General features: G+C 38.6%; 1 protein-coding gene across 2 annotated transcripts in view; it reads left to right on the top strand.

Annotated features, from left to right (window-relative positions):
- MARCHF1 (membrane associated ring-CH-type finger 1) overlaps window positions 1-27,130 on the top strand; it is a 93,717-nt gene extending 66,587 nt beyond the window's left edge. For both annotated transcript variants that reach the window (XM_050896596.1, XM_050896597.1), the window contains 3 exons: window positions 3,060-3,240; window positions 21,934-22,081; window positions 26,523-27,130. In XM_050896596.1, coding sequence (XP_050752553.1) covers window positions 3,060-3,240; window positions 21,934-22,081; window positions 26,523-26,824 — 631 coding nt within the window. In that variant the 3' untranslated portion in view covers window positions 26,825-27,130. The remainder of the gene's footprint in view (window positions 1-3,059; window positions 3,241-21,933; window positions 22,082-26,522) is intronic.
- The last annotated feature ends 248 nt before the right edge of the window (window positions 27,131-27,378 follow it).

Consider the following 27,378-nt stretch of genomic DNA (forward strand, 5'->3'; position numbering starts at 1 on the left):
TTTATATTTTTCTCTTTTCTTTATAGTGGAGAGTGGTTTTTTTCATTCAACTCATTTCTGAAGTATGTAAGCAAATTTTACTCTCAGGATAAGTTCAGCCCTGTAAATAGTCAGTCTAATGGGTGAAAATTTTGAACAGTTGTGATCATGTGAAAATAGGAAACTAGAATGGAAGTTCTCTGCCTCTGACTTGGTTTAGATACAGTTTGGGTAAGTCTATGCTTTGTATCCCTACTCAGTTCTGTTTGCACAACATATTTTTCAAAAACTGTATTTACAATTTATTTTCTATAATTTGTGATAATTATGATGTACATGATAGATGAATAGAGCAAAGGGCAAAGACGCAGAAAATTCTGATTCAGTACTAATGGCTGAGCAAGATATTACAAGTTATCTGGCCCAAGTCTTTAACAGATATTTAAGCAGGTAACCAACAATCTGTTTCAATAGCTGTCAGGCACCCACGTATCTTTAAAGACTGTGATTGTGAGTTTAGGTAGCACAAATTTCTTTTAAGCTAATTCCTTCTGGCTAAACAAATAATGAAGAGTTAAATTGCACCAAAGAGCAGTCAAGCTAATGAAAACCATGCCTTTGGTTATTTTCTCTGGACTTTAATTCCATTTGAAGTTTGTTTTTATTCTCATTACATATTTCATGGTTATAAAGCTAGAAGAGGCCATTAGATTATTTAGTTTGAGCTTCTGTATAATGTAAATTCTTAATGTCACCCTGTTATTTATATGTTTAGTTTGTAACTTCTGTACAACAAAAGCACAAATAGAATGTATAATTCATATAGTGTTTTTCTGTAAAAGTGTTTCTACTAAAGAATACTTCTGTTCATTTCGAATAGATGATTTGCAGTGTCACTTAATTTGAAGATCCCAGTGGAGTTTTAGGCTTGTATTTTAGCTCTTAAAATAATTTTAAACAATTCTGGCAGTAGTAGAAAAAAGGCTCTTGGGTACATAGTTTAGTTGTCTAATTTCTAAATAGTTTAAATGTTAAGCCTGTAAAACAAATTACGTATAGCTTGAATTTAAATGAACAAAGAATACTAGTTTTCCTTTGGGAAATAGTTTTAATTTAAAAAGAAAATGTTTTTTATGTAACTCTCAGCTGGGAATGCATTTGTTAGCAAAATAGCTATTCGATGTTTTGAAAATTTAGTTCTGCTTAAGCTACAGGCCTAATAAGAAGTCAGCATACAGCCAGTTTCCATTTAAGAACTAAGCCACTGATGCACCTAGCTTGGCTGGATTAGTAAAGAAAAGACTGTAAATTGAGTTCTTGCAAAATGTGTCTCAAAAAATGAATGTGTGCAAGATGGAAGTTGTGGGTATTTTCTTCTCCCCTCCACTCCCATGGGGTGTAAGATGCTGTATGGGCACATCGCAGACACCGAAACCTGGCTTTTGTGTACCAGGTTTCCGGAGCTTCATTTTTTTGTTGGTTTTTTTGGTCTCTTTCTTTCTATAAATCCAGCAAAGCAGCTTTGTTCTGCTTTCCCATTATTGTAGATTATTTTTCTCATGGCTGTAGGCTACACCATGGAAGAATAGTGAAGCTGCTGGTTTTGATCCATAGATCTTTCGCTTAGACATTGAAATTCCCTCCTCCCCCTGCTTGTAGACTTGGCAGCCTCAGTGCTGTGCCGTCGCCAGTCTTTCACAGGGTGTCTCTGCCAGGCTGCCTCCTGACGTACGCCAGGTGCTCCTGTGCTATGAAGAAGGTCGCCTTTCTTCCCTAACCTGGCCGGTAGGAAGACAACCTCACCGCAGGGCCCTCCCCAGCCCTTTTCCTACCCCAGGAGCGGTGTGGCCACAGCTTTCTGCATAAAGGGCTGAGTTATTCTTCAGATGTGTTCAGACTCTTCTGCACACACGTATCTGAGGGTGTCTTTCCTAAGTACTAAGTTTCTAAGCCCTAAGTTTCGTTTGTGTGACACCAGGATCTGTGCTGTTCTTGCTACTTCTCTATTTTGAAATAACTTTTCTCAGGCTTCAGCTTTTTTTTTTTTTTTTTTGTTCTTACATGCCAGTTTGACACTTAGGACATTCATTAGGGTTTGGGGGCTTTGTTGTGTTTTTCTGGGGTGGGGATGGGAGGGAGTTTCTCTTCATTGAGGTGAACCTCCTTAACTTCAGGTGTTCGGTTAAGCCTTCTGCTCACCATAGAGCTTTCTCTGCCTTCACAGAGATGCTTGCCAATAAAGCTGTCATTGGTTTTGATGGGTGAATGTTTTCCTGATATGATCAGGAGTCTGTTTGGAAGAGGGGAAGATCACCAAGACATTTGGACATGTGTCACAGAAGAAAACCATCAGATTGTGATGTTAGGACACTGATCACTTTATGCAAAACCACAACGCGAAAAGCTCTGTATCCCATTACAAGGTAACAACAGTTCTGGGACCAAACTCTATCTTAGGGTCTGCTTACAGCTTTAGTTCTTGTTTTCCCAGATAACGCAGCTATCTGCTTCAAAGGGACAGTGAAAAATGAAAAAGAGGAAGGACCATGACTTTTTAACACTTGCCTCCTAAAAAGTGTGTGCATACACTGTGCCATACACATGACTCCAGAGTACTCAAAACTGTTCTCTAATCCTTTTAACTGTGTAAAAGTCCAAAGAGGTATCCTAGGAACTTTTTGTACTTTTCATACTGGATATTTTCAGCTTGGGTTAGATTCTGCTAACTTTGAGTATTTTATTCGCATTACTTACAAACCAAGAACTATTCAGCTCTTAGAAAGAGCACTGGTATTTGTCTTAAAGGTTTTGCTATGCATAAAAGGGAAAAACAGTGTTATTTCTATTGATTCACCTTCAGACGATGTAGCAAATTCAAAGAGAAATATCTAAGTGAAGAGAAATTACTAAGTGGCAGAAGGGAACAAGGAATATGCTCCTGGGCCTCAATCTGAAAGGTCATATACCTGGTGTCTTATGAATGTCAAGTCTGAAAATGAAAAACCAGTGTAAATAAACCAGTGCCTTTGCATTGCTGGTTAGCAAGTTCCCTCACTAGCTCTTGCTGTCCTTCCTGTCAGGATCTGTCACTGTGAGGGAGATGATGAAAGTCCCCTCATCACACCATGTCGCTGCACAGGGACCCTGCGCTTTGTTCATCAGGCCTGCCTGCACCAGTGGATTAAGAGCTCCGACACGCGCTGTTGTGAACTCTGCAAGTACGACTTTATAATGGAGACCAAGCTCAAACCTCTTCGGAAGGTATGGTGCTTCTGAATTTAATTATCCCCAAGTGTCAAGTGTCCAGAATGGCTGTGCAAAGTACTGGCACAATTAAAGAAACATCTGCCTGTCCAAAATGGCTTTGTATTTGCTGTTGTTAAATCAGTCCCAGTGATTTTATTTCTACATTTAAGTTACTTAATTTACAGCAGCAGAGGATTTTGACTAAAGACTCTCTTTCAGCACACATGCCATATAAAAGCACAAATAATAGTTTTTTGTATTTGGAATTTTTATCTTCAGCTTTTTGTTATTGGCTCATCTCCCTATTTTTAAGCCAGAAAGAAATCTTACTCATCACATTTTGCTCCTGAATAACACAGGCCAGTTCACAAAGTAATTTTTGCATTGAGCCCATAACTTCTGGTTAAGAGTGATGCTTATACCAATATGCAGTAACGCAGTCAATCAATTTAGCTGCATCTGTTCTAACTGTTACACTTGTGGGCAAATTAATCACTCGCACATTAAGATTAGTTAATGGAATCTAAACTACAGGGTGACCTTGCATCCTGAAAGTCAAATGTATGTTATCTGCACTCATCTGTTTTCCAGGATAAATCAATTTAATGGTACACAGGTTGTCAGTATAGGGAAGGTGAAGAGTTTGTTAAACATATGTGGTTTTTGTTTTCTTTGGAGTGAATCATTTATTCTCTAATTTTGCTCTAAAAATGCTTTCATCCTTTTTGGGTTTTGTTGCATCTTTGAAGTTCGAGTCAATCTAGAATAGGGCGAGTTTTGATTTAAAATAAATTTCAATGTGAGAGCCCTTGAAAAACATGTAGAAACTATTAGCTTATAACTAGTGTATGCATACATAGCAGTGTTTTGATGGCAAAAGACATTTTGTTTTTGTCAGCCTTGCACAGGTAGCAGCAGTTCAGAGAAAGGAGAACAAATGGAATTTGTTCTCATTTCCCATCCAGAGAAATTTTCTAGTAAGTCCCTGATGATAAACCACTTCTGAAGAGAGAAATGGGATTGATTTGACAAGCAAAGCTTGTGATAGGAAAGGACACAGTTCTCAAGTGCCAGGTAGATCTTGCCAGGTAGACTGGAAATTGAAACATGTAAATAAAAAACTGATGGCTAAAAACTTAATTATATTGACTTAGGTTTTAGTAATTGCAGATGAATTTTAACTAATGTCACAGGAAGGAGATAATTGTGTAAAATCCCCTGCCTGTAGCATATCTTTTGGGGATTTTTTTCTGTATATATGTTTCTATTTTCAACACAAATTGCTCTAACCTTCCATCTAACAAGTACACTTGCAACAGCCACTTTACCCAAGAGAATATACAGATATCAGTATTTTTAACAAAAGCCTTTTCCTGATTGTGTTAGATAATAGAGCATCTTTAAAAAAATGGAAACAAAATCTGCCTGGCAGTAAATGCTGGCAACATTCCTCCCTTCAAATGCAGTGCTAACAAATATTTGTCTGTATAGTATGGACCCAGCATCTAATTATAGATCCTTTCTTATAATTTACACCCATTTCAGAAACCAAAACCAAAGTTTCCAATGATTTCAAAGTTAAAATTAGTTATCCTTTTTGCATTTATAGCATTCAACTGTGACACCCTTCATATGTTATATTAAACTAAATATATCATCCCTAATAAGTGTATGCACTATCATTGCCATCATTCACAAATTTATGAAACACTAAACAGTTTATGAGAAGCTGTACCAAGCTTTATGAGAAGCTGTACCAAGTATTTTGACAGCTGTAGCAAAGACAAGGTAAGGGAGGAAAGAGTGATCATCAAGAGACCTGCCAAGTAAGCACAGCTGACTGGTAACTTTCCACCCAAACATCTTTTATAAAAATCACTGGAAGTGCTGTTTTGTCAAAACCTATATATTTTGCAAAAGTGGAAAGTTCCAATGAAACACTGTCAAATTTCTTGCAAGCTTTTACAGAGCCCAGAATCTCAGCTGTGGGGCATTCCCTAGGAGTCCAGATTTTCAGAAGATGGCATGAAGACTGGTTTCCAGAGACCAAAGTGCTGTGGGACAGGCAGCTTCTAAAGCTGAAGCTCTCCACAATCCTGTCTCCTTGATGCAGGATCTGAAAAGCACTACAGACTCCAGGATATTCAGACCTTCTTGAGAGCTTTAGGTTTTGCTAAAGCTTGGCTATGTCCTAGACCCAGAGAGCCTTCAGTCTCCAGCACTAAGTCCAGCCTGGCAGCAGAGAATTAAAATTTCCCAAGTCTCTGGAATTCTCTGGTCATAATGGCAAGGACATTATAAGCAGTGGTAGTTATATCTGAAAACGATGCAATTCCTGTCAGCTTTGCCCTATGCCGAGTGGAAACAGCAAAATTGACAAAAAATTATTTATTTTGCTAATAAACTTTGAGGAATTCTGAAAACAGATTTCATTTCAGTGTTTCCTAAACAAAAGACCACATATTTAGTTCCAACAGAAAAGTACCTGTTCAGTTCCATAAGAAACTCATTTTATTAAAAAAAAAAAAAAAAAAAGGAAATTTTTTCCTTTCCTAAAGTGAAAGTTTCTGGCCAGCTCCAGAAGATGCTATTTCCATGGCCATTAGACCTGGATTTGAAGTGGTATTCTACAAGTGGAAGGGTCACATCTCTCAACCAGTTTTGATTTTTAATCTCTACCTTACTCATGATGTGAGAGTCTAAAGTTTGGTTCTTGACTATGCATTGCTTCATTATGATGAATTTTATCATAATACCTTTGCAACATTCTAACCACTGGTCTCCTGAAGGGAAAAAATTACAGACCACAGAACTTAATTACAGGTATCTATACTTTCGTTTTTGCAGTATCACAAAAGCAGAATTTAAATATAAAACAAACTATTTGATTCAACTAGTGAATTACCATCTTTATTCATGCCTCAGCCTTTCATGTACCCTCAATGTTTCCTAACAGTTTTTAATCAAAGTCTAGGGTCTTATAGCAAAATCGTGTTTGAATATCGTGTCATACAGCTGTTAGCACCCATAAGTGACAATGTTGCAGCATATTAAGTTAACATAAATCAAGATACCTCTATTAAATCAATAGGCTTGTGCCAATATGCAACAGTTATTTAATTACAGAATCCCTGAAAGCACCAGACATCAAATAAAACTTAGTTTAATCATTTTAGTGAGTCTTTGTATTGAAATAATCCTTTTTAAGCATTGATGAACAGGCATTGCAAGTGTTTCGTATACTTGAGCAGGTCTAATTACTTGGCTAAATATAAATTTAGAGATTAAATATTAAGCATTGCTTAGTGTGTCTGTTTTGTTTCTCGTGGTCTCTGTTATGTCTATCTATGGTTATAAATAATACAGTTGCATTTGTAGCTTTACCTTTCAGCATTTGCAATCCATAATGCAGAATTTCTCATTTATAAAGTGACTTTATTTATCATGGAAGGAATTAGAAAGTGGCAAGAAGCTTGTGTGAGTTCCTTATTGAGCTCTCTCAGGTAATAGCTTCATCCTGAGAAAATCACTTCTTCTTTAAAAAGGATGTAATCCTGGTAAAGTAGCACCTGCATTTTATATCTCTTTAATTTGGTGTTTGAAGCGTAGTAGAAACAGGAACTGAATGAAAATACTGTGACTATGAAATGGATTAAAGTGTCAAATTAAAAGGTGCTTAAAATGTAGAAATGTCTTCAAATGGAGATTTCTCCACAGTGTCTCACTATACTTCAAAATACTTTTCATATTTAAATTTTGCTGTCCATTTAAGACGTCTGGTATCTGATGAGATGTTTTACTTTGATGTGTTATCCCAACAGATTATTCTGTGGTGTCAGACATGTCTATTTTCTCTCCTGATTTTGTTTTAACTTTGAAATGATTTACAAATAATGTCTTATTTATGTGAGGCATAAGCAATATTGCACATTGTTACCGTGTAGTTACTCTTGGTCATTAAGGAAGAGCAATTCAATTTTTTGTTTAGGGAAGCATTATGTACCAGCTGAGGCTGATTTTCTTTCTGATAGAAAGGGTATCTGAATTCATCCCTTTTAAAAATAGAGGACTGGGAGTGTTCTTTTAGAACAGAGTGATAAGTTTCTGTTAAATTAAACAGAAGCAAAGCCAGTCTTAAAATACTGATAATGAAAGAAACTTGATCTTCTTGTTTATTTTGAATGTGTACATATATCTTCTAAGTGTTTACTCCTCTTGTATTCTGTATTTGCTTACATACTGATAAATAGCACTTCTAAATGTCATATGAGGTGCCTCTCTTTGGGTTTTACACCCTTGAACTCTGTGGAACTTCTCATGTACCCAGCTGCTGTCATTAGAATAGAAGGAAGGAATGCTCTCTCTCCACTTGGTGTTGTTTATTTTGTAAATAACCAGATTGTAATAAGAGTGATAAAATGTCCACACCAGCTTTAACTCCCATACAGGATTCAAAGGTTTAAGTCCCAGTCGGAGATAGGTGGTTCACGACTGCCCAGAGCAGGGTATTTAGGTCCTGGAGAGAAGTTATGGAACTGGCTAACTCAAATTTCCATACAAAGCAAAACCCGGTTCAAGCATATCAGTGCCCCTTTGTGGTCAGATTAGTGATTAACTGGTTAAATCAGTTTGGGGAAGATTTCAACTGTTTGGTATGATGCTGATTTAACTATTGGATCAAAAGCAAATATTTAGTTTTACTATAGTATGTTAAACATACTCTGTTTCCAACAAGACCGTCAGATCAGTAGGAGCTGTGTAACCAATTAAGATGTAGGGTTTCAGCCAACAGACAACTTGTGGGTAATGCCCAGCTGTAAGGCAGAGAAATCAGCAATTCCACAGGCTCCTTAAAATAAAAAAAGTGAATCACCTATGGAAGCAACAGAAGAAAATCAGAATGCTGCTTTGAGAGCTATGATAGACAAAAGGAAAGTCTAAAGTGAATCTTTAAGTCCCATTTCTCTCGCAGACTTAATGTTTCCCTCTGGAGCAGGGACACATCTGCTTCTGCTCCCCCTGCTGGAGTTAAAACTGCATAGGGTGCCTTTTTTTACAGAACAGTTGTCACCTGCACTACTCTAAATCCAGTTGTTAGAGCTCTTAGCCAATGTCTGAGAGAGCTAGATTCAGCTCCCTTCTCTGTGCTCAACGCAGTCCTATAAAAAGAGTAAATCTTAAAAAATATGACTGCCTGGAGGAATTCATTCATAACTGGATGCTTTGTGGATAAATCTTTTTTTGATAAAATCCGGTAGCATGCATGATAAATTCAGTGACGGCAAAATACGCTAAGGGTGTTGATTTATTTTTGGTTCAATGCTAGCTGGATAATTCGTATTTACATTCCTTATTTAAGAATATGGCGATCACTGCCCAAAGTGATATAGGCTGCAGAGACAACTTTGTGAAATCCTGCTATGAAATCAAAAGTGGTCACCATTAGAAACCACTTCTCCTGCCAGAGTAGACTCTCAGAACCAGAAGTGACCTGCAGAATCTCCCAGGAAAAAAAAGAAACTTTGAGCACTGATTACTGTATCGCTTGCTGTTTACTTCTTATTGCCCTGTGCTGTGAAGTATGAACCGTCTGGCTTTTTCATCAGTTTTCTAATAAGGCTCATGATAAGAAGCGATAGCTAATATTGCATAGGTCAGGTAACATTGACTTGCTGTGGGATTAGTTCCCTTTTAACCCAATTTGGTGAATACTTTGCAGTCCTTAACATAGAAGAAGATCCTACATTTCCTTTTGATTTCTGGTGCAGCTACACAGCGTCGTCAAGGCAACCTGCTCCGGTGTTTTCTTTCTTCCAGTAAACTGTCTCAAAACATCACTAGCCTCACATCATTTCTTGTAATATGTGGGGTCAGACACTTCACCAGTACGCACAAAGGTACAAAGCTATTACTTTCTTATTGGCTATCATGTCATTATAGTGAATAACTTTGTGCTCAAGGGAGAATGCGTATATTAAAGCTTTTAAAGTAAAAATAATTCTATAGCATTTATATGCTATTGTGATGCCTCGAGGATGCAAGGGACTACTTTGTTCAGACAGTTCTATTCCTAATTTTTGAGAGGGAGTAATAGAGCATGTCATGGTTTAACCCCAGCCAGCAACTAAGCACCACACAGCCGCTCCTTCACTTCTCCCCCCTCCCAATGGGATGGACAGGAGAATCAAAAAAAAAAAGATAAAACTCATCAGTTGAGATAAGAACAGTTTAATAACTAAAGTAAAATAAAATGTCATACTAACAATAATAATAACAAAATATAATAATAATAATTGTAATGAAAAGGAATCTAACAAAAAAAGAAAAAAAAAAACCAACAAGGAAAAAAACCCAGTGATGCATAATGCAATTGCTGACCACCCGCTGACCGATGCCCAAGCAGCAATCCGCCCCTCCTGGCCAACTTCCCCCCATTTATATACTGGGCATGATGTTCTATGGTATGGAATATCCCTTTGGCTAGTTCGGGTCAGCTGCCCCGGCTATGCTCCCCCCCAGCTTCTTGCACACCTGCTTGCTGGCAGAGCATGGGAAACTGAAAAGTCCTTGGCTTAAGATAAGCGCTACTTAGCAACAACTAAAACATCAGCGTGTTATCAACATCATTCTCACACTAAATCAAAAACAGAGCACTGTGCCAGCTACTAAGAAGAAAATTAACTCTCTCCCAGCTGAAACCAGGACAGAGCTTTACTGCTAATTTATTTGTATATAGATAGCATGCTGTAGTCTGCAGAGTAACATTGTCTTGCATTTTGTGCCATAACAAGAATAATAGATCTTAGCTTTCTCGTAGTGGAAGAATTTGGGTTAGCTTTCCATCTCCATATTCCTTTCTCTTCCATTCAACACAGCTTTTATTCACACAGCTGTTCCAGTTCCCATGGACTTCTGATGAGAGATTCTGACTTCTTGTGCCTCATACCTTGAAACCATCATAACATACTCTTAGGCTTGCAAAAAGCTGTCTTACTATGATACTTTGCTGGGACACCCCCACATGCAGCATCCTTCCTGGAGGTGGAACAAGATGTTTTTATTGTCATTGTTTTGAACTTACATTCTTTTAAGAAGCAAACAAAGAATCTTATAGCAGAAAATGAAATGAAATCTGTTCCTTCTTCTAATTAGCTGCTAGTAAGCAAATTTGCTACTTCTGCTGCTCAGTAGCATTTACAAAAGTAAAGGAGATTGTCCTTTGAATTTACAATTCAGATTGTCCAGTTGTAGGTATTAGTAGTGTTATCCACTATTGCACAGAACCATGAACGTGAGCTCTGGGAGGTACAAATCCTTCTGTGCTTTCTGAGGCTGAAATAAACAGCTTGGTCTGAGCTGTTTTACAGATGCAACTTGCATCAAAAGGTTCCATTTCACTTAGAGGGCCCTACCCCATCCTGCAGTTTATCAGCCTCTCACTTATTTTTTAAGAACTTGGGGTCTCCTTTCCTTTTTTTATTTCAGCCCTTTCAGTGTTCCATTTTACAGCTTGGCCTCATCAATAGTTATAACACAGGAGGGGCTGGGTAGCTGAGGCATTGGAAATAATTAAGAGAATCTCTTGACACTGGCTTTACAACTAAAGAAAATGTAAATGGAATGGTGCCCTGACACAAAATGTATAGCTAGTAATATAAAATTTAAAGATCATAATCAGCCCAAGCATTGACCTAAACCAGTCATTGTTATTCATGGACTTTTTTTTAAATGCCATTTTTACTGTTTAATTTTGAAGCTAGGGATTTTACCAGCTCTAATGGGAGCGGGCTGCTACTCATGATCTCATTAATGTATGTATTGATCTCTCACATAACTAACACATACAATTTTACAGTGGTTATTTGCCTCAAATTTATTTTGTCTGGGACCTATTGATGTGAGAATGATCTGAACTGAGTTTTAGTTCATAGGCTGATGCTTGCTTGTTGGTGGAACGCATGCAAAAAATGGCTTCTCTTGAACATAGTGATGTTCTCTTGAACATAGCAATACGGTCCTTGATCTAAAATATGATCAAATGGGATAATTATCAGTTTATTCAGTATATTTTATGATTTTTAGTGTTAATTTAATTTTATTCCTGTAGCATTTTATTAAAATGACTTGGAAAAAAAGAAACTTTTCCTCCAGGAATTATTCAGATCTTTATTCATCTGCTCCAATTTGTATGTGGCAAAATTGGAATGTACGGCATTTGTTGGAGGTCTTTCAGAATGAATAGCTCCCCTCAGCTCTTTGCCAGAGCACTAGGCTGTAGTTTTGTGTTAATTACTGTAGCCTTTCCTCAGCACAAATTTCTTCTATTTCATTTTTATTTAATTGGATCAAAAGAGTCTCTCTTGTGGGAAAACTAAAAGACAGAGAAGGTAAATGCAGCTATTCATGGGGAAATCAGTATTCTTGCTAAAGTCGTATTTATAGATAATGAAGCACATCAGCTCCTTTTTTTCATCTTGGTTACGTGGCAATTCAGACATATGCGTATACACTGTATATATAGTTGCAAAAATAAGATACATCTAGATATGTTTAAACAACAATGATGTATTTAAAAATACCAGGGTTTTGGTATACAAGGACATTTAAACCAAGCCACACCTTTGTTACAATTCAGACTGATTTGGTTAAGGGAAGCTCAGAAGTCAAGTAACATTTTCTATACAATGTGGGTCAGTTGCTCTTACAACGTCAGGAAGAAAATAATGAGCATATAAAAAGAATTAGTGCTCAGGTTCACTTGTACTATTAATTTAGTGGGTGATGGGCGGGGGGGGAAAGAATTGGTAAGAGCATCTTTGATCTATAAAAGTGAAGGATAGAAAATGAGATAAAAAGACATGCAAGATGTTCTTGAGGTTCATCCAACAGTACCAAGTGTCTACTCTTCGTTCAGTGACTTTCAGATATGGCTGCTTTCTGTTTCCAGTCAACTGTACTCCTTTCCTCACAAGAGTCCTTAGCATGCGAAGGTACCTTTGTACCATTCCTTCCTCTGCTTGCTGCTGTACTTCTCTCCATTCCTGTTACATGTGATGCTGAAGGGCCTTGGGCTGTAGCGATGTAATACACGCTTCTGTAGGCCAGGTTGCACAGCAAGTTCTCCAGGTAAATGGCTTTACGTTTTTATTCTGTAAGGTACAAATTAGAACTCTAAGGAATTTTACATATTGGAAAGAGTGTTTAGATTACTAATGTATCAAAGGGGAGAATCAAGGACGTGATCAGCAAACAAAAAAGACCAAGCACATTTAGTACAAGGCAGTAATGGCAATTTTCATGCTTGCACTGGTCTAAGAGAAGGCAAACCTAGGAGAAAAATATTTTCTAGGTGGAAGGTGGAATAACTAATATTCTGTTGTAACTCCTGGAGAAGACTGTAGATCATTTATAACTACAGCTAAATATTGTTGATTTAGCTTTTCAGATGTCACCAGTTTCATTTCATCAGCTCTCATTTCAAAATGCATGCTTCAAGATACTTCTCAGCAGGCTAGACAATTTGATATCGAGGAAATTAAGCAGTGTGCTGAATATTGAAGAGAAGGTGATTCAAGTAAGGACTCCCTAACAAAACTGTGATCATATATTATAACTCTGTCTTAGGTGCCTAAGGGAACAGTTCTTCAGAGAAATTTCACTTTAATTGGACAGGACTAAAGAAAGTGGAGAGCCGTACAAGACTATGTAATGGGATGTTGATCTCCATCATGTTGCTATATCCACCTTTCTCTCTAATTTCTCTCCTTTTCCTATTTCTACCATGCTATCCCAGCCTTCTGCCCTCATCCATCCCACTATTTAAGACCAAAATACACTCAGATGTGCAAAGGGTGCCCATGCTACTTGGTGTTCGAAGACAGAGACTCTGGCACAGACTGTTGGGAGACGGTTTGTTATGGCTGCTGTAGTGGAGGAAGGACTCGTGAGTGCTTTGACCCCGGTATAATCCATCTCAAATCCAGCACTGAGCATGCGTCATGGCTGCTCTTGTGTTGCCGGTAGAGTACATACCGCAAAATGCAGCACCCCCACCTGCTTTGGTTGGAAAATGAAATCTCAGCTTAACTGGCCTTGCAGCAAAATTATGATCTGTGCTTTGTGGTATGGTAGTTTGATTGATTGATTCTTTTTTTTTTATGGGGTTTTTTTTCTGTCTAAGTTATTGTTGTTTGAGAGCTGGACTGTGATTTAAAGGCTTCTGCTACTTAGTGGCTGGAGGAAAATGTCATGCCTTCAATTAGGTGTGCTGTTCTTTTGGAAGGACAGAGTAGACAGAGGCAGGAGATGACTAGCTGCAAAGAATAAAAGTGACACACAAACTAGATCCTTTCAATAGACAGAATGATTGTAGAAATACTGTAGGGAGAGCGGGTACCAGTAGCATCTGCTTCTGTTCTTGACTAACTGTGATAAAAGTTAGTGGAGACATAGATTCTACCTCTTTTTTCCTTGCTTCTTTATGGGTTGCCCACATGTAGCTTGTTTTTTGATTTTTGAGCAATAAAGACATAGGCCCAGGCAGCTAAAGTAAATCTTTTCTAGAGTTCTAGATGTGTACATCTTGTTCTTAATACCAGACATTCCCCATATTTTTGCATTATGGTGATAGTTCACTTCTGACCAGTGGTTTAATGTTTCACCTGCAGTTTATCTGTCAGGATTATCTTTTTAGACAAGGTAGCTGAAGCGTACTATGCTAGGAGATAATGATCCTTTTCTTAAATAGCTTACAAGGCAAGAAAAGAAACAGCAATCGTGAAAGACAAGCTCATGATAGTACCAAAGGCTGATCATGGAGCTCTCTATTGAACAAAGAATTGGTTAATGTTGTTTCAGCATTCAAAGAGGATGCTTGGAAAGTAAACACTTTGTAGAGTACTTTTGCATTCTATATATTGATGTAAAATAATTTCTAGCAGATGGGAGCTAGGAAGAAGCTCCCAATATGGAGAGATTATGCTATAATTACTTGCCACGGGGTTTCTTGCACGTTTCTCTGAAGCATCTGGTGTTGGCCTCTGTCCGAGACAGAGCATTGGATGAGAGGGACATGAGGTCTGGCTATTCCTGTATTTCCAAAGCATAGCATTTTTTTGTTTAGTCTGTGTTGGGATGATTAGGATGCAAGTATTGAAGTTCTAGTTGGCAAGTGACAAGTATTCTCAATAGTACTTCCAGACTGCAAAAACAGCTACTTCATTTTAGAAATTATCTTTTCAAATTACTTACTACCCCTATTTTACACTTTTTAAGAGTCTGCTAATTGATGACATACACAGCTAAAAATTGTGTAAGTTTGTGAAGAGTGCATACTGATTATATCACTCAAGTCCAGCTCTTTTAACTGTCACTTAAAAAAGAAATATAGCGCTGTCTTGATTTTGCTAAAACTGAATTATTAGTTCTTTGCAGATGATAATCTTAAGGTGTTTATCAAAGTGAGATTTTTCATTATGTAGTTCTTTTATTACTCTAGGCATGCATATCACACATAAAAGTGAATTAAAGTGTGTTTGTCTTTAGAATGCACCCATTTCTGGTTCAGTTTTAAACTTTTAATAGGTGTTTTAAATACACCACAGACATTCATTTGAATTCCAACCAGGTTTGTTTAGTGTCACCTAGGGACAGAAATAGATTTTAGGTAAACTTCAGACAGGTTTGCCAGAGAAGGATTTGTACCAGCTCATCTAATGAGATAACTAGATCAAAGTAAGGTTGTACATAGATATGGCCGTATGATGCACCATACGACATGGGATTTTTAAAATTCTTTTTATTTTTGTGTTCAGTGGCTAATGTAGCAGGGGTCTAATTCTGGTCTTCTATTCTTGGTCCTTACAAGAGTTTCTTCTGTGGGATGTATCTTTTGACAAAAGGCAATGACAGATACATTTTCTGTGTGTTCTGTGAACCTGCTCAGTTCTTCCTCTCTGAACGTGCTCTGGATGTGTTTGGGGAAAAGAACGTGGAGGAGGTGTTTTCATGGCCCAAACCCTTCTCTTTTTAGCCATCAGACCTGGCACACATTCTGTTGGGCTGTATGAGGGGCACTTCTTGTCTTGGAGCAGGATGCAGTGAGGCATGCCTTGTCCTTCTTTAAGATGCAGTTGCTCAGGCACAGGCTGTAACCACATGTTGTTTAGATGGCACAGAGTGGCCAAAAATGCTTTTATTCAAATTACAAGGTTTGAAGTCTCATCTCTCGTCAACACTTCTAATCTGCGCGAGGCTATTTTGTTCTCCTGACGTGTGGAGCCCTGTTGTCCTTTATTACTATTATTTCTTCCTCCTCCACCCACTGCACAAATTCCATTCCTGCAAACTACCATTGCAGCTGCTTTCCTCCAGCTGGTAGGTTGATAGTAGCGAACAGTTTACTGTGGAGCCTGAGCCAATTAGTGCTGCAACAAGTGACCAGAAAACCCTCCCTAACCCACAGAAAATAAATAACTCTGAGCTTACATGTTCAGACTACTGACATATCTTCACTGCTCGGCTCACTTCATCATACTGCTCCAGTTCTTAAGAGCTTTTTTCAAAAGTGCTGGCTAGATCCTTCAGGCCTGGTTTGAGATAAGAAAGATGTTTTTCTGTGTATTCCTAGTCTGTGTGCAGAGTGCAGTTTCTACAACAGCCCCTAGTAAATAATTTTAGCCTTCATTTTGCAGGCATGATTATTTCAAGATAGAGGTTGGTTCAAAGTCTTTCTTTAGATTGTAGAAAGAATTCAGAAAACATTGCATGATGACTTTAGCTCTAGGTGAGAGCAGAAGGAAGTCCTTCCAGCTGTGGGTGCTGTTTACATTACATTCGTTGTCATTTTTTTGCTAAATGATGGATGGGGAGAAAAAAGTCAGAACGGGAAAAATATTTAATATTGGCAATATCATGCCCATACCAGATTCCCCTGTCAGGCCTCCTTACATGCAATTTTTAAAAACAGAGTTCCTGACAATACAATCCTGGGTTAAAAGTCCAAGCATTCGTAGCATGTTGCAAAGCAGCCCATTAACTTCACCTTCAATTTGGCATCCTCGGTGATGAGCCCCTGCAGGAGAGAGACCTTCGGTTGTAAAGGTGTGAATGTGCAAACCTGCAGTAGATATGGAGTTGCTTCAGGAAATCCATGTAGACAAAATTTTGTGGCCAGTGTGACAGAAGATTACCACTAGCAGGAGGCAACATGTGGACACGAAATGGCGGATGGGGGCAGGCAGACAGTAAATCTACAATCTGAAGGTGGGGAAAGGAACTCAAGCAGCAAAGTTTGCAGAGTGCAATTCTGTGGTGTGGTAACAGCTTTTGTGTGAGCAGTGTGAAGCTTTTGGTTCTGCATTGGGCCACCGTGAAACCACTTTGCAGAAAGCTTAATGTGTGGGAGGGAATTAAAATTGCAGATTTACTTCTGTGTATAAGAAGAAAGGCTGTATTGGGATCTCTAGGATATGAAGCAGCATCCCCACATCTGCAGACAATCTGTTTTCAGAGGATATTAAAAAATATCCATATCTATTTGTTGCATATTGATTAACCAAGATGTTATGAGAAGTGACATGCAGGGAAGCAAATTTTGGTCCTTTGAAATAAATATCAGGGATTTTCTCAGACTATGTTACAGGAAAGGGAAGTGGTTTGCTACATATGATTTAGATGTTCCCTGTGAGTAGGCTATTTTTTTTTTCTTTTTTTATTTTTTTTCTTTCCCCAGAAGACTCATGACTACATTTTGTAATTGCAAAAGTGGGTTATGAAATCAGTAACCATTCCCTTTAAGTTTCAGAGCAAGATAGTCTTTAAGAAACAAAACCAAAACACGAGGTAGAAACCTAGAACAGGGTACAGTTTTACAGCTGCCACTTTCAAGATTATTACAAACTACTCTGGCAGTAAAGCACAGGAATTCAGGCTGAGGTGCACGTCGTGTTTTAGAAGTAGCTCTAAGTTGTAGCTGAGCTGCGAGGAGTGTTTCTGATCACATTTACAATCCAGCTTCTTTCCTTTGACAGTTCATTCTGGCTTCTTGGTAGGAACCCCTGAAGCAGGCAGACAGTCTCCTACCACCCTCCAGTGGTTTGCAGAGCACAGTGCAAGTGTAATGTTCAGAAAGCTTATTCAGAAAATAAAAAGGAGGCTGGGGATATTTCACGCTTTCTTCTCGGGATACATATTGTTGCAGTGTGGATTTGTTTGGTGACTCGTGTAAAAGGTCTTGTGATTGTTAGATATTACGAAGTGGTTTAGCACACCTGTTCTGTGGAGCATAACGATATTCATGCGATTGCTTGCATTTGCAGGACATTAAACCATCTGCATCTGTGATGATTTCCAGTCTGTGTTTGTATTGCTGCCAGGATTAAGGAGTCTCTGGGTGGTGACAATCAGATGTACAACAGTGAAGGGGTGCTTCGGAGGAGGCTGGGCAAAAACTACAGTGTTTGTCTATCAATTTAGTGACTCAATAATTTGCAATTCATTATAGATGTCTCCTCTGGCTGTTACAGTCTTCCATTTCTTTCTCTCCTTCCAGTCTCTAGAACACCTTAGGAGTATTAGCTTATAAGTTTCCAAGGAAAATTGCATCTGAGCACTTACCGTTGTAGGTTTTTTCTGTTCTTGGTGGCATCTGATATTCTCTCCATGGCATGTCACAGTGTCATCAACCTGATGGTTGTACATTTTTCTAGATCACTGATGAAGATAATAAAACGTGATGCAATTCATTTTTATCTTGCCGTCATGAATGTTGAGAGCCATAAGAACCGCAGAAGCTTCAAAATACAGCAGGGGTGAATTTATCAGTGGTTAAGGAGGCATTAATGCGCTGTGTGACATGGTAGCACCTGCCAAACTTACCCACCCAACTTTAGGCCATATCGAATCCTGGACTATAAAGCACAAGTAAAAGGGGCCGATGCTTTCACTGCTCAATATATTGTTGTCTCATAGCCTTTGCTATTGATTTTCAAGGAATTTTTGTTTCACGTAACTGTGCTTTTATCCAAGCAAGTCTGTGCTAACATTAACAGTTAAATTTTCGATTTAAGCCTATTGCAAAAATCCTAAAATAGTGAATCGCACTTTTCTGCTCCCGGGCAACTTAAATTGCTGGCTTATCTACTAACATCACTTGTCTAGTAGAGTGACAGTAGTCACATAGTACTCTCTCTTCAGCCAAGCTAAAATACACGAGTAGGACAGGAAAATTACCTCAGCTACCACAGGGATCACCCGGAGTAGAGCACAAAGCTTAATTGAATTTCCCCTTCTGAGCTCAGCCCACCATGACTGCAGCCAGGGCAGGGCAAAACAGAAGCACAGCTTTGGGAGACACTAAGAGCTGTAAAATGCTCCCAAGTACTCGGATCCCCCTGCATCTGTCTGTGTGAGCAGGGGTCTCTCCTTGGTCCTTGTTCCTTTCTTGTACCCCAGCTGGGAGTATGAGATGCTCTGCACAGTATTCCAGTTCCATAACCACCCATGCCCTGGTGGCCTCTCCCAGTCTCCTGCCAGCCAGCTTGTTTCTGGTGTGGTAACGTGCGTGTGGACAGAAGAGACGCACAGGTATGCTGTCTTGTGGGAGAAGAAAAGGGGCCAGAGAGAGGAAGCAGAGTCCAGTAGGCCTTGGCTTGCTTTCTGGCTGGATTTGATCATGGGATGTTAGCAAAAAAGGCCTGCTTTAGCCCATTTCTGCTAGCTCCCTCTCCTGATATATCTTTCTTGTAAATCTCTGCAGAAGTTTGTGAGCTTGTTCCTTTATTTACCTACTCTGCCTGTTGGTCATTCGTTTTTGTCTTCTTTTTTCCACCTACAAAATATTTACATTTAGAGTAATGGGACCAGCATTCTTCTTTGACTTTAAAATTCCATATGAAAAGCTTTATTTGACTGAGCATTCAGATCAACACTCTAGGGCTTTTGTGTATGTTACAGAGAGAAAAATGGCTATAATGAGACTGCAGGTATACATGACAATGAAAATTTAGCACAGAATCTTCTCTCCAGTAGACCAAAAAGTGTAGCATCAGAGTTGAGATGACAGAAAATTTCTGTTTAAGAACACAATTCATTCTTCTTTATGTTCGACATATTGATCTCTCACAAAGCATCCACAAGTAAGTGAAGGGTTAAGGTAAAATCCTTTCTTCCATCTGGACAAAGACAACTTTTTCTTTGGAAAGAAAGCCTGTTGCAAGGCTTGAATTGAATTTTCACTGCAAAAAGCATGAAAGTCTCCAGGTCAAATGCTGTGTAACCTGGTGACCATAATGATATAATAAGACTGTGATGATAATGCCGCAGTCTGTCTGGCCTGACCGCTGAATACTACCTACATGAACTAAAATGAATATAAGGTTCTGGGTTTTTATTACTTTTTTTAATGCCTCCCATTTTTCCAGACTGCCATACAAAACCCAGCAAGCTTAGTTTTCACTCCTAAGTAGATGTATCAGAAACAGAAATGAGGTATCAGGTGGTAAATAAACTGCTAGCTCTGGCTCTTTGTATATTACTCAGGAAATATTTCAGTTCTTCTAACCAGCTATTTAAGCCTTCGGTTCATAAAATTCTGTCAAGGGCTAGAAAATGCTTCAGAGAGTGTGTTTTGAGGCAACAGCCCTGAAAGCTTTAACTGCCATTAAAGAATGAAATTTGTTTGGCCTGATGTGTACTGCTCTAAAACTAACGGCAGGAAGAAGCATTTCTGAGAGTTAGCCCTCTTGGTGACATTGCATTGACATTCCTCAGCTTTTATTGCAGTTGTGCTTCAAAATGTGACCAGACAGCAAATAGTGTCCAGACTAGAAGAATGGCCATATTGGTTCAGGTTAAAGTCTAAGCATCTAGCTTAGATGCCATCTCCAACACTAACCATAAGCAATTATTTAGGGAAATTTGTTATTTCCCAAAAAACAAACTGTTGTGGTTTAACCCCAGTCAGCAACTAAGCACCACGCAGCCGTTTCCCCCTCCCCCTCCCAGTGGGGTGAGGAGGAGGAAAGGAAAAAAAAAGTAAAACTCGTGGGTTGAGATAAGAACAGTTTAATAACTGAAGTAAAATATAATACTAACAATAGTAATAATGAAATATAATAATAATAGTAATGAAAAGGAATCTAACAAAAAAAGGAAGGGGGGAGGGGGGGGGAGAGAAAAAAAACCAGTGATGCACAATGCAATTGCTCACCACCCGCTGACCGATGCCCAGTTAGTTCCCGAGCTGCGATCCGCGCCTCCCAGCCAACTCCCCCCTGTTTATATACTGGGCATGACGTTCCATGGTATGGAATACCCCTTTGGCTAGTTTGGGTCAGCTGCCCCGGCTGTGCTCCCTCCCAGCTTCTTGCTCACCTGCTTGCTGGCAGAGCATGGGAGACTGAAAATCCTTAACTTAAGATAAGTGCTACTTAGCAACAACTAAAACATCAGCGTGTTATCAACATCATTCTCACACTAAATCCAAAACACAGCACTGTACCAGCTACTAAAAAGAAAGTTAACTCTGTCCCAGCCGAAACCAGGACACAAAACAAGCCAAAATTAAAAAACCCAGCCGACCAAAAAATACCCAAACAAGGAAAACAAAGCCAAACTCATACCTTCAAAATAAATTTATACCACCTCAGTGCTCTGAAGTGGCCAGGGGTTTTGATCCAGCCTTAGCACCTGGAAACTATTAGGAGCCGCAGCCTGAGAGTACTAAAGGTCCGGGCAAGCGGAGGAGCAGCGTTTGCTGTCCCGGTGGCCAGCACTGTGGCTTGGATGCTGAAGCACGGTTCAGCCTTACATGAGCACGGCTGCGGAGAGGTGGCACTGTCGTATTGCGGTTTGTACTTGTTTCATTCATCAGGTGCTGGCAACCGACTCTGAGATTATTCATCGGAATTGAGGCATTTTGCTTTTAAATGTCATAGTCTTTCATCTGTTTTCAAAGGCAAGCATTTTAGTAGAGAAGGGCTTTATTTTAAAGAAGTGCCGAAAAAAACGATGTCTTCACAAGCGAGATTAAAAAAAAAATCGCCTCAAGAGTTGCATTGCTCAAATGTAGAGAATAGCTTATTTCATCTTAAAATAGCCTTAACTTAAGCTAGGATTTAGTGCCATAATTCACAAACATGTGCCTGGAAGATCCTTCTTGTGTTACTGTTTGACTGCTATCATGTACGATCATTTCCACGTAATCATCTTTTCAAGTTTATTGAATTTAATCCTCGCTGCAGTTGCATTTCTTATGCTTTTATTTTATGGCAAGACAGTTCCACAACTGTGTTCCTCTAATTTTAAGCTACTGAGAATAGCTGTGAATAGTTTAAGTATTACAAGCTAATGTTTGGGGTTTTTTCTTATCACCAGAAGTGTGCATCAGGTAAAGTTAAAGTAAATATTCAGCTTTTTACCTGTCTATTAACATGTTATGGCTGTACTGCAATTAAATTACTTTAGATGTCATTCGCAAGCAGACAGAAACAGAACAGAACTCTTCTTTCCTCTGAATCTGTGAAAATAAGATCTTTATGAATTTTACAGTGACAATGCACATACTACTGTAATGTGTATTATCAAAATAAAAGGATTTGTTAATTTTATTACTGCTTGGGTTTTTGGTAGAAAGAACCAGAATGGCCTAATCAGTTTATTGTAAAATTTTACAAGTCTGATTTTTTTAATCACTTTTTCTAATTACAGTGGGAGAAACTACAGATGACGACAAGTGAGAGAAGGAAAATAGTTTGTTCAGTCACATTCCACGTAATTGCAATTACTTGTGTTGTTTGGTCATTGTATGTTTTAATTGATAGAACCGCTGAGGAAATTAAACAAGGCAATGATAATGGTAAGTATCTTTTACCTTCTTCAATCTTGTTGATAATGCAATGGATGGCTTTGAAAGGCAGCTGTGTAACCAGTCACATTCTGTTCCTAAATAACAGCTCACTGATACATGGCTACATCAAATGCTTTAATGCAGAAGTAATGAATGCATCAGTGTTAAAAGCTTATGTTATGCCCCTGCAGAGAGACCTTTACTTAGTGTAATCATTACAACAGCTTAACTAGCCTGCTGGTTCTTCCTAGGTTAATCTCCCATTATCTAGGTATTTCTAAAGTGCAGACAAAAAGATGAGTCAAATTCAAACAGCTCAGTGCAAGTTCAGGTCATAAAATAGCAATTTATTTATATTACCCACTTGAACCTCGATATCCTGTAAAACACGACAGAGCTCCTTCATCAACAAGCTTCCTAATATAAACTTCCAAGAGACTGTGTTCCAGTTGTGTTAGTGCTTCATGTGGGACTTAAGTAGCATGGAAAGCCATTCCTGCCTCCTTTCAAATAGGATTTCACTATGAGTGTCCATGTTCCAGTTGTGTTTACTGTGAGTGTGGTCAAACACTGAACAGAGCGGTCCTGGAGTCTCCATCTGTGGAGATACTGAAAACCCAACTGGACATGTGTAACAAAATACATGTATAACATAAGTGGGTTTCTTTTTGGACTATACTTACCCTATGCGGAAACTATATTCCAAACTGAACTATTGTTTTCCATTTCACATCTAAGTCTATTACTCGGTCTGAAATTTAGTCTTAAATATGATCGTGATGCTGACGAGGATAAAAAGCTTTTGAGTTTTGGTCTGAATTGACTTTAAGCACAGTAGAGGGACAAAGGTCTCTAGCTTTGTGCTATACTCTGAAGTTAACATGGAAAACGAAACAGGTGGAGCTTTGTGCCTTTCTAGTTAGATAAATATTTGATGATGCTTGCCTTTCTTGCCTATGAGAGGAAAATATGTAACAAGCATCAGTAAGTCACAGACGAATGTATACTACAAAGTCTTGTTTTGCATTCTTTCTAAATGGGTAACTCTGTTTTTCATCTCAAAAAACCTGACCCTGAGAACAGGACTAGGAATGGCTTTGAACTTCTATTTATGAGTACAACTACATCATCCTACTCATTAAAAAGGGGAAAGGTATTTCTGTGGATTAGCTGAATTTACACAACAAAACAGCTAACATCATTAATTTTTGTTGTTATATGGAATGCGTAAGAATCACATTCATTAATCCTGGTAGGCTCAGAAAGTATTTATGATTTGTATAGAATTCAATGTTTGCCAAAGGTAATGGATGATTCTTCACACTAAAAAATGGACAAAGAGATGCCTTGGAGCTACTTACAACATGCAAAAATAAGTGTTTCTGAAGAGAACTCTTTTCCTCCAAAATTTGCTGGGGGGGGGAGTGCTTTTACAAAATCAAATGTGTATTTGGGGGTGGGGTGGGAAGAGACATATATGTAGTTTGCTTTTCTCTCCATCATCTCTGTTTAAATGGGAAATGCTGGGAAAAAGACAGTGAACACTGGAGTAAAAACACTTTATAAATATATTTTGAGAAGGAGAAAAACTGAAAGCCCTGAATAATACTAGTATTGTTTGTTAATATTGTGTGAGTTTAAAAATCCCTTTTTTAAATTTATCTCTCAAAATATTTAAAGGGATTTTTTTTTTCTCCTTATGAAAGCATATGATGCAAATGAATAAAAGTGTAAACCTCTTTTTATTGGAAAACCTGTCACTGGTCTACAGAAAGGACAATTTAAAATATATTTTAAATATTCTAGAATTTATATGGCACCAGTGGTAGGGAATCAAGTTTCACATAAATTTGCTCTGCTTGAAGAAACAGGTCTAGGCTTAGCTGAGCTTTGTCTCTCCTAATAAAGTTCAAGTGTGTGAAAATATGGCAATCCTGGAATATACTGAAAGGTACAAACTTCACTGTGCCATACTAGTTAAGCAAAAAATGATGCTTCCTGTATTACCATGGAAGAAGCAGCAGCACATCTTTACTGCTAAGAGGTGGAAGAAACCCTGAAGGAAAGCTGAGCTGTTTATTCAGCCTCTTTCTTCTGAGCTCAGGGCTCCAGCTGTGACTTGCTGGTTCTAAGTGTCGTTACCCACTGATGGGGCCTAGTCAGATGCAAACCATACTGTTTTCATAATTACAAGCAAGAAAGAGATGGTGATTTTTAAAAACAGTTATTAAAAGGGAAAAAAAAAGAAAAAACACATCACTGGATATGATACCTTAGTGAAGTATTCTTTGCTACTTCCTTTTGTCCCAGGAACAGGGGATTGAAGAAAGGCATGACAAACATTTTGTGAACAAATTTAACAAATATAGAAGGATTTGTCCCGGGCAAGTTCAACTAACCGCAGTAATAGTGGTTAGGGAGATACAAAGTGATTTACATGGTCTTTGTATGCTTTCATTTTGCTGCAAATTTAAAAAAATTAATTGGCTAGCACCATCACTTAATACATTGTTACCATTTCTAAGTACCACTAAACAGTTCCCATGACAGGGAAAACTACAGCTACTTCAAACATTTTGTGTGCTTTTGCAATAATTAATATTCTTTTGGTCTCTATTTGTTTGTTTAATTAAAAGCCCAGTTCCTATGTGTTTAATAGTAAAGGGGATACTTAGATTCATGAGACTCACACAGAGGAGTCTAGGTTACCAGGTCTATGAGTTGAGACTGACTGCTCACTGAAGCTCTTCTGCTGAGTCCCAAAGGAATGCAGATTGCTTTCCTGCCTGTGGCAAAAATTTCTTCCCTGTGTAAAACTTGGGTAAAACTCACAAATATCACCAAGTTGTTTTGATATATCACCAGCGGTTGAAGACAGCATCTGCAAGGCACCTTGAATACTACACTCTGAGCAAAATGTTATTCAAAGAAAGACCTTCCATATAGGACCAACAAACCTATTCAGATTGTTCAGACTGACAGCTTAAGCATTGATAGAGAGGTCCGACTCTTGTGTATAGCATTTAATCATCTTTAAATCATAGAATTATAGAATGGTTTGGGTTGGAAGGGACCTTAAAGATCATCTAGTGCCAACCGCCCTGCCATGGGCAGGGACACCTTCCACTAGACCAGATTGCTCAAAGCCCCATCCAGCCTGGCCTTGAACACTTCCAGGGATGGGGCATCCACAACCTCTCTGGGCAACCTGTGCCAGTGCCTCACTACCCTCATAGTGAAGAACTACTTATTTCTAATCTAAGTCTACCCTCTTTCAGTTTAAAGCCATCACCCCTTGTCCTATCACTACATGTCCTTGTAAAAAGCCCCTCTCCGGCTTTCTTGTAGGCCCCCTTTAGGTACTGGAAGGCTGCTATAAGGCCTCCCTGGAGCCTTCTCTTCTCCAGGCTGAACAACCCCAACTCTCTCAGCCTGTCTTCATAGGAGAGGTGCTCAATGTGTAATGGAAAAGCTGGTAGCTGTTCCTTTATGTTTGGCTACTGAATGGTTGAAAAAAGCAGCTGCAGTAGTATGAATTAAGGAGGAGAAGGCTGTTCCTAATAGAACGTTAATTTATTTTGTTAAAACCTTAAGACCACATTTAGGCCAAAGCAGATCATTTTAACATTATTCACATCATAATCAAGTTCAAATGTTCTCATCTCTAGCTTTTTTTGTGTTAGCAGCCATATATTTTTCTGTAAATATCAATGATGTGATTGATCAATGAGAAAAGTAAGAACAGATACACCAAAAACTGTAAAGTTACTTTTTTAATACATAGGAATATAAGTTCTGCTTTTTGGTATAGGTGTGTTCGGTGGGGGGAGTGGGGGAAGGGGGTGCACAGACAGCAGGAAAAAGAGGCCAAAGGCAGGTGATGCAGGAGATAACAGCCCTTTCCACTAGCTTTTTTTACTATACCCTGGCTTCAGGATGAAGTTAGGACCAGGTAATAATATTGTAAATGTTGGTGTTCCAGGTACCCTAAACAGTGTCATGCTTCTAGCATGATTTAAAAAAAAACCCAACAAACAGTTGTTGTTGAAGATGTGCATAATATTTCTAGGTATCCAGTTATCTCGGTTTTGGTACTTGTATTTTTACTTAAGCAAGCTATTGAATATGGGGATATTATTGAAGAACAGTAAAATGTTTTGGTTCTGACTGTATCAAGCAGTACGCTTCCTTTGTAAGAGTGGCCTTGCATTTCTTACCTGACCGAATTGTGGTGAAGTCAGTTAAAAGCGGGAGGCAGTTGTAGTCTCTTGGCTGGCCTATGGGATAGGAAACTGCTACCGTTTCCTACTTGAGCCGCAACTGCCCCAATAGCGCGTACATACCTGGGAATTCTTAGCCAGTGGCTCCTTTTCAAAATATTTTACTGAAACTCAGTACTTGATATTCAATGTATAACAATGGTAATAAATATAAACATTTTATTTCAAAGGTGTCCTTGAATGGCCATTTTGGACAAAACTCGTTGTGGTGGCCATTGGATTCACAGGCGGCCTGGTCTTCATGTACGTGCAGTGTAAGGTTTATGTTCAGCTGTGGCGCAGGTTGAAAGCCTACAACAGAGTGATCTTTGTTCAGAACTGCCCAGACACCGCCAAAAAACTGGAGGAGAACTCCTCTTCGTGCACTCAGACCTCGGACGTCAAGGATGCAGTGGTGGTGCCAGTAGCACAGACAGGTACAAACTCTCAGCCGGCAGCTGAAGAAACGACATCTGAGGTCATGCCAGTTTGACAGAGACAGCATTGTTTCTTCCTTGCAGTATAAGGCGTAGTGTTTTCTACACTACAAATGCTAAAAGAGAGTAGAAATGACTGTGCATTTTTTCAGTTAAAAAAAAACAAAAAAACACACAAAAAACAAAACCCTACAAGGAAAATGGATCCAGCAAAGCAACTTGTTACTGTATGGAATGTGACCGTTCGTGAAGTAGTTTCTCAACTAGTCAGCAAGTGTAGTGAAAGTGGAAGTGTAGAAAGTGCAATAGAGAACAGGTTTAACAGACAATGCCAAACCAATGTGACAAGAGTACTTTTTTTTTTTTTTAATTGAATGGCTGGGAAAGTAGAAACAGACCTGATATAATCATTTTGTTTACAGAAAACAAAAACCTTTCATCTGTTTACTACTAACAGTTGTATTTGCTATTTATCTTCTTAAAGATACACTTCAAAAGGGTACCAATCAAGTTATATGCATTAACTGAATGAAAGTATAAAGAGCTGTATCACAGCACTCACTCTCTAAGCCTCATACGGTAACACATGTTCATGGGACTGCAGTGGAGC

The sequence above is a fragment of the Gymnogyps californianus genome, chromosome 4 (assembly GCF_018139145.2).
Source record: "Gymnogyps californianus isolate 813 chromosome 4, ASM1813914v2, whole genome shotgun sequence".
In the NCBI taxonomy this organism is placed as follows: Eukaryota; Metazoa; Chordata; class Aves; order Accipitriformes; family Cathartidae; genus Gymnogyps; species Gymnogyps californianus.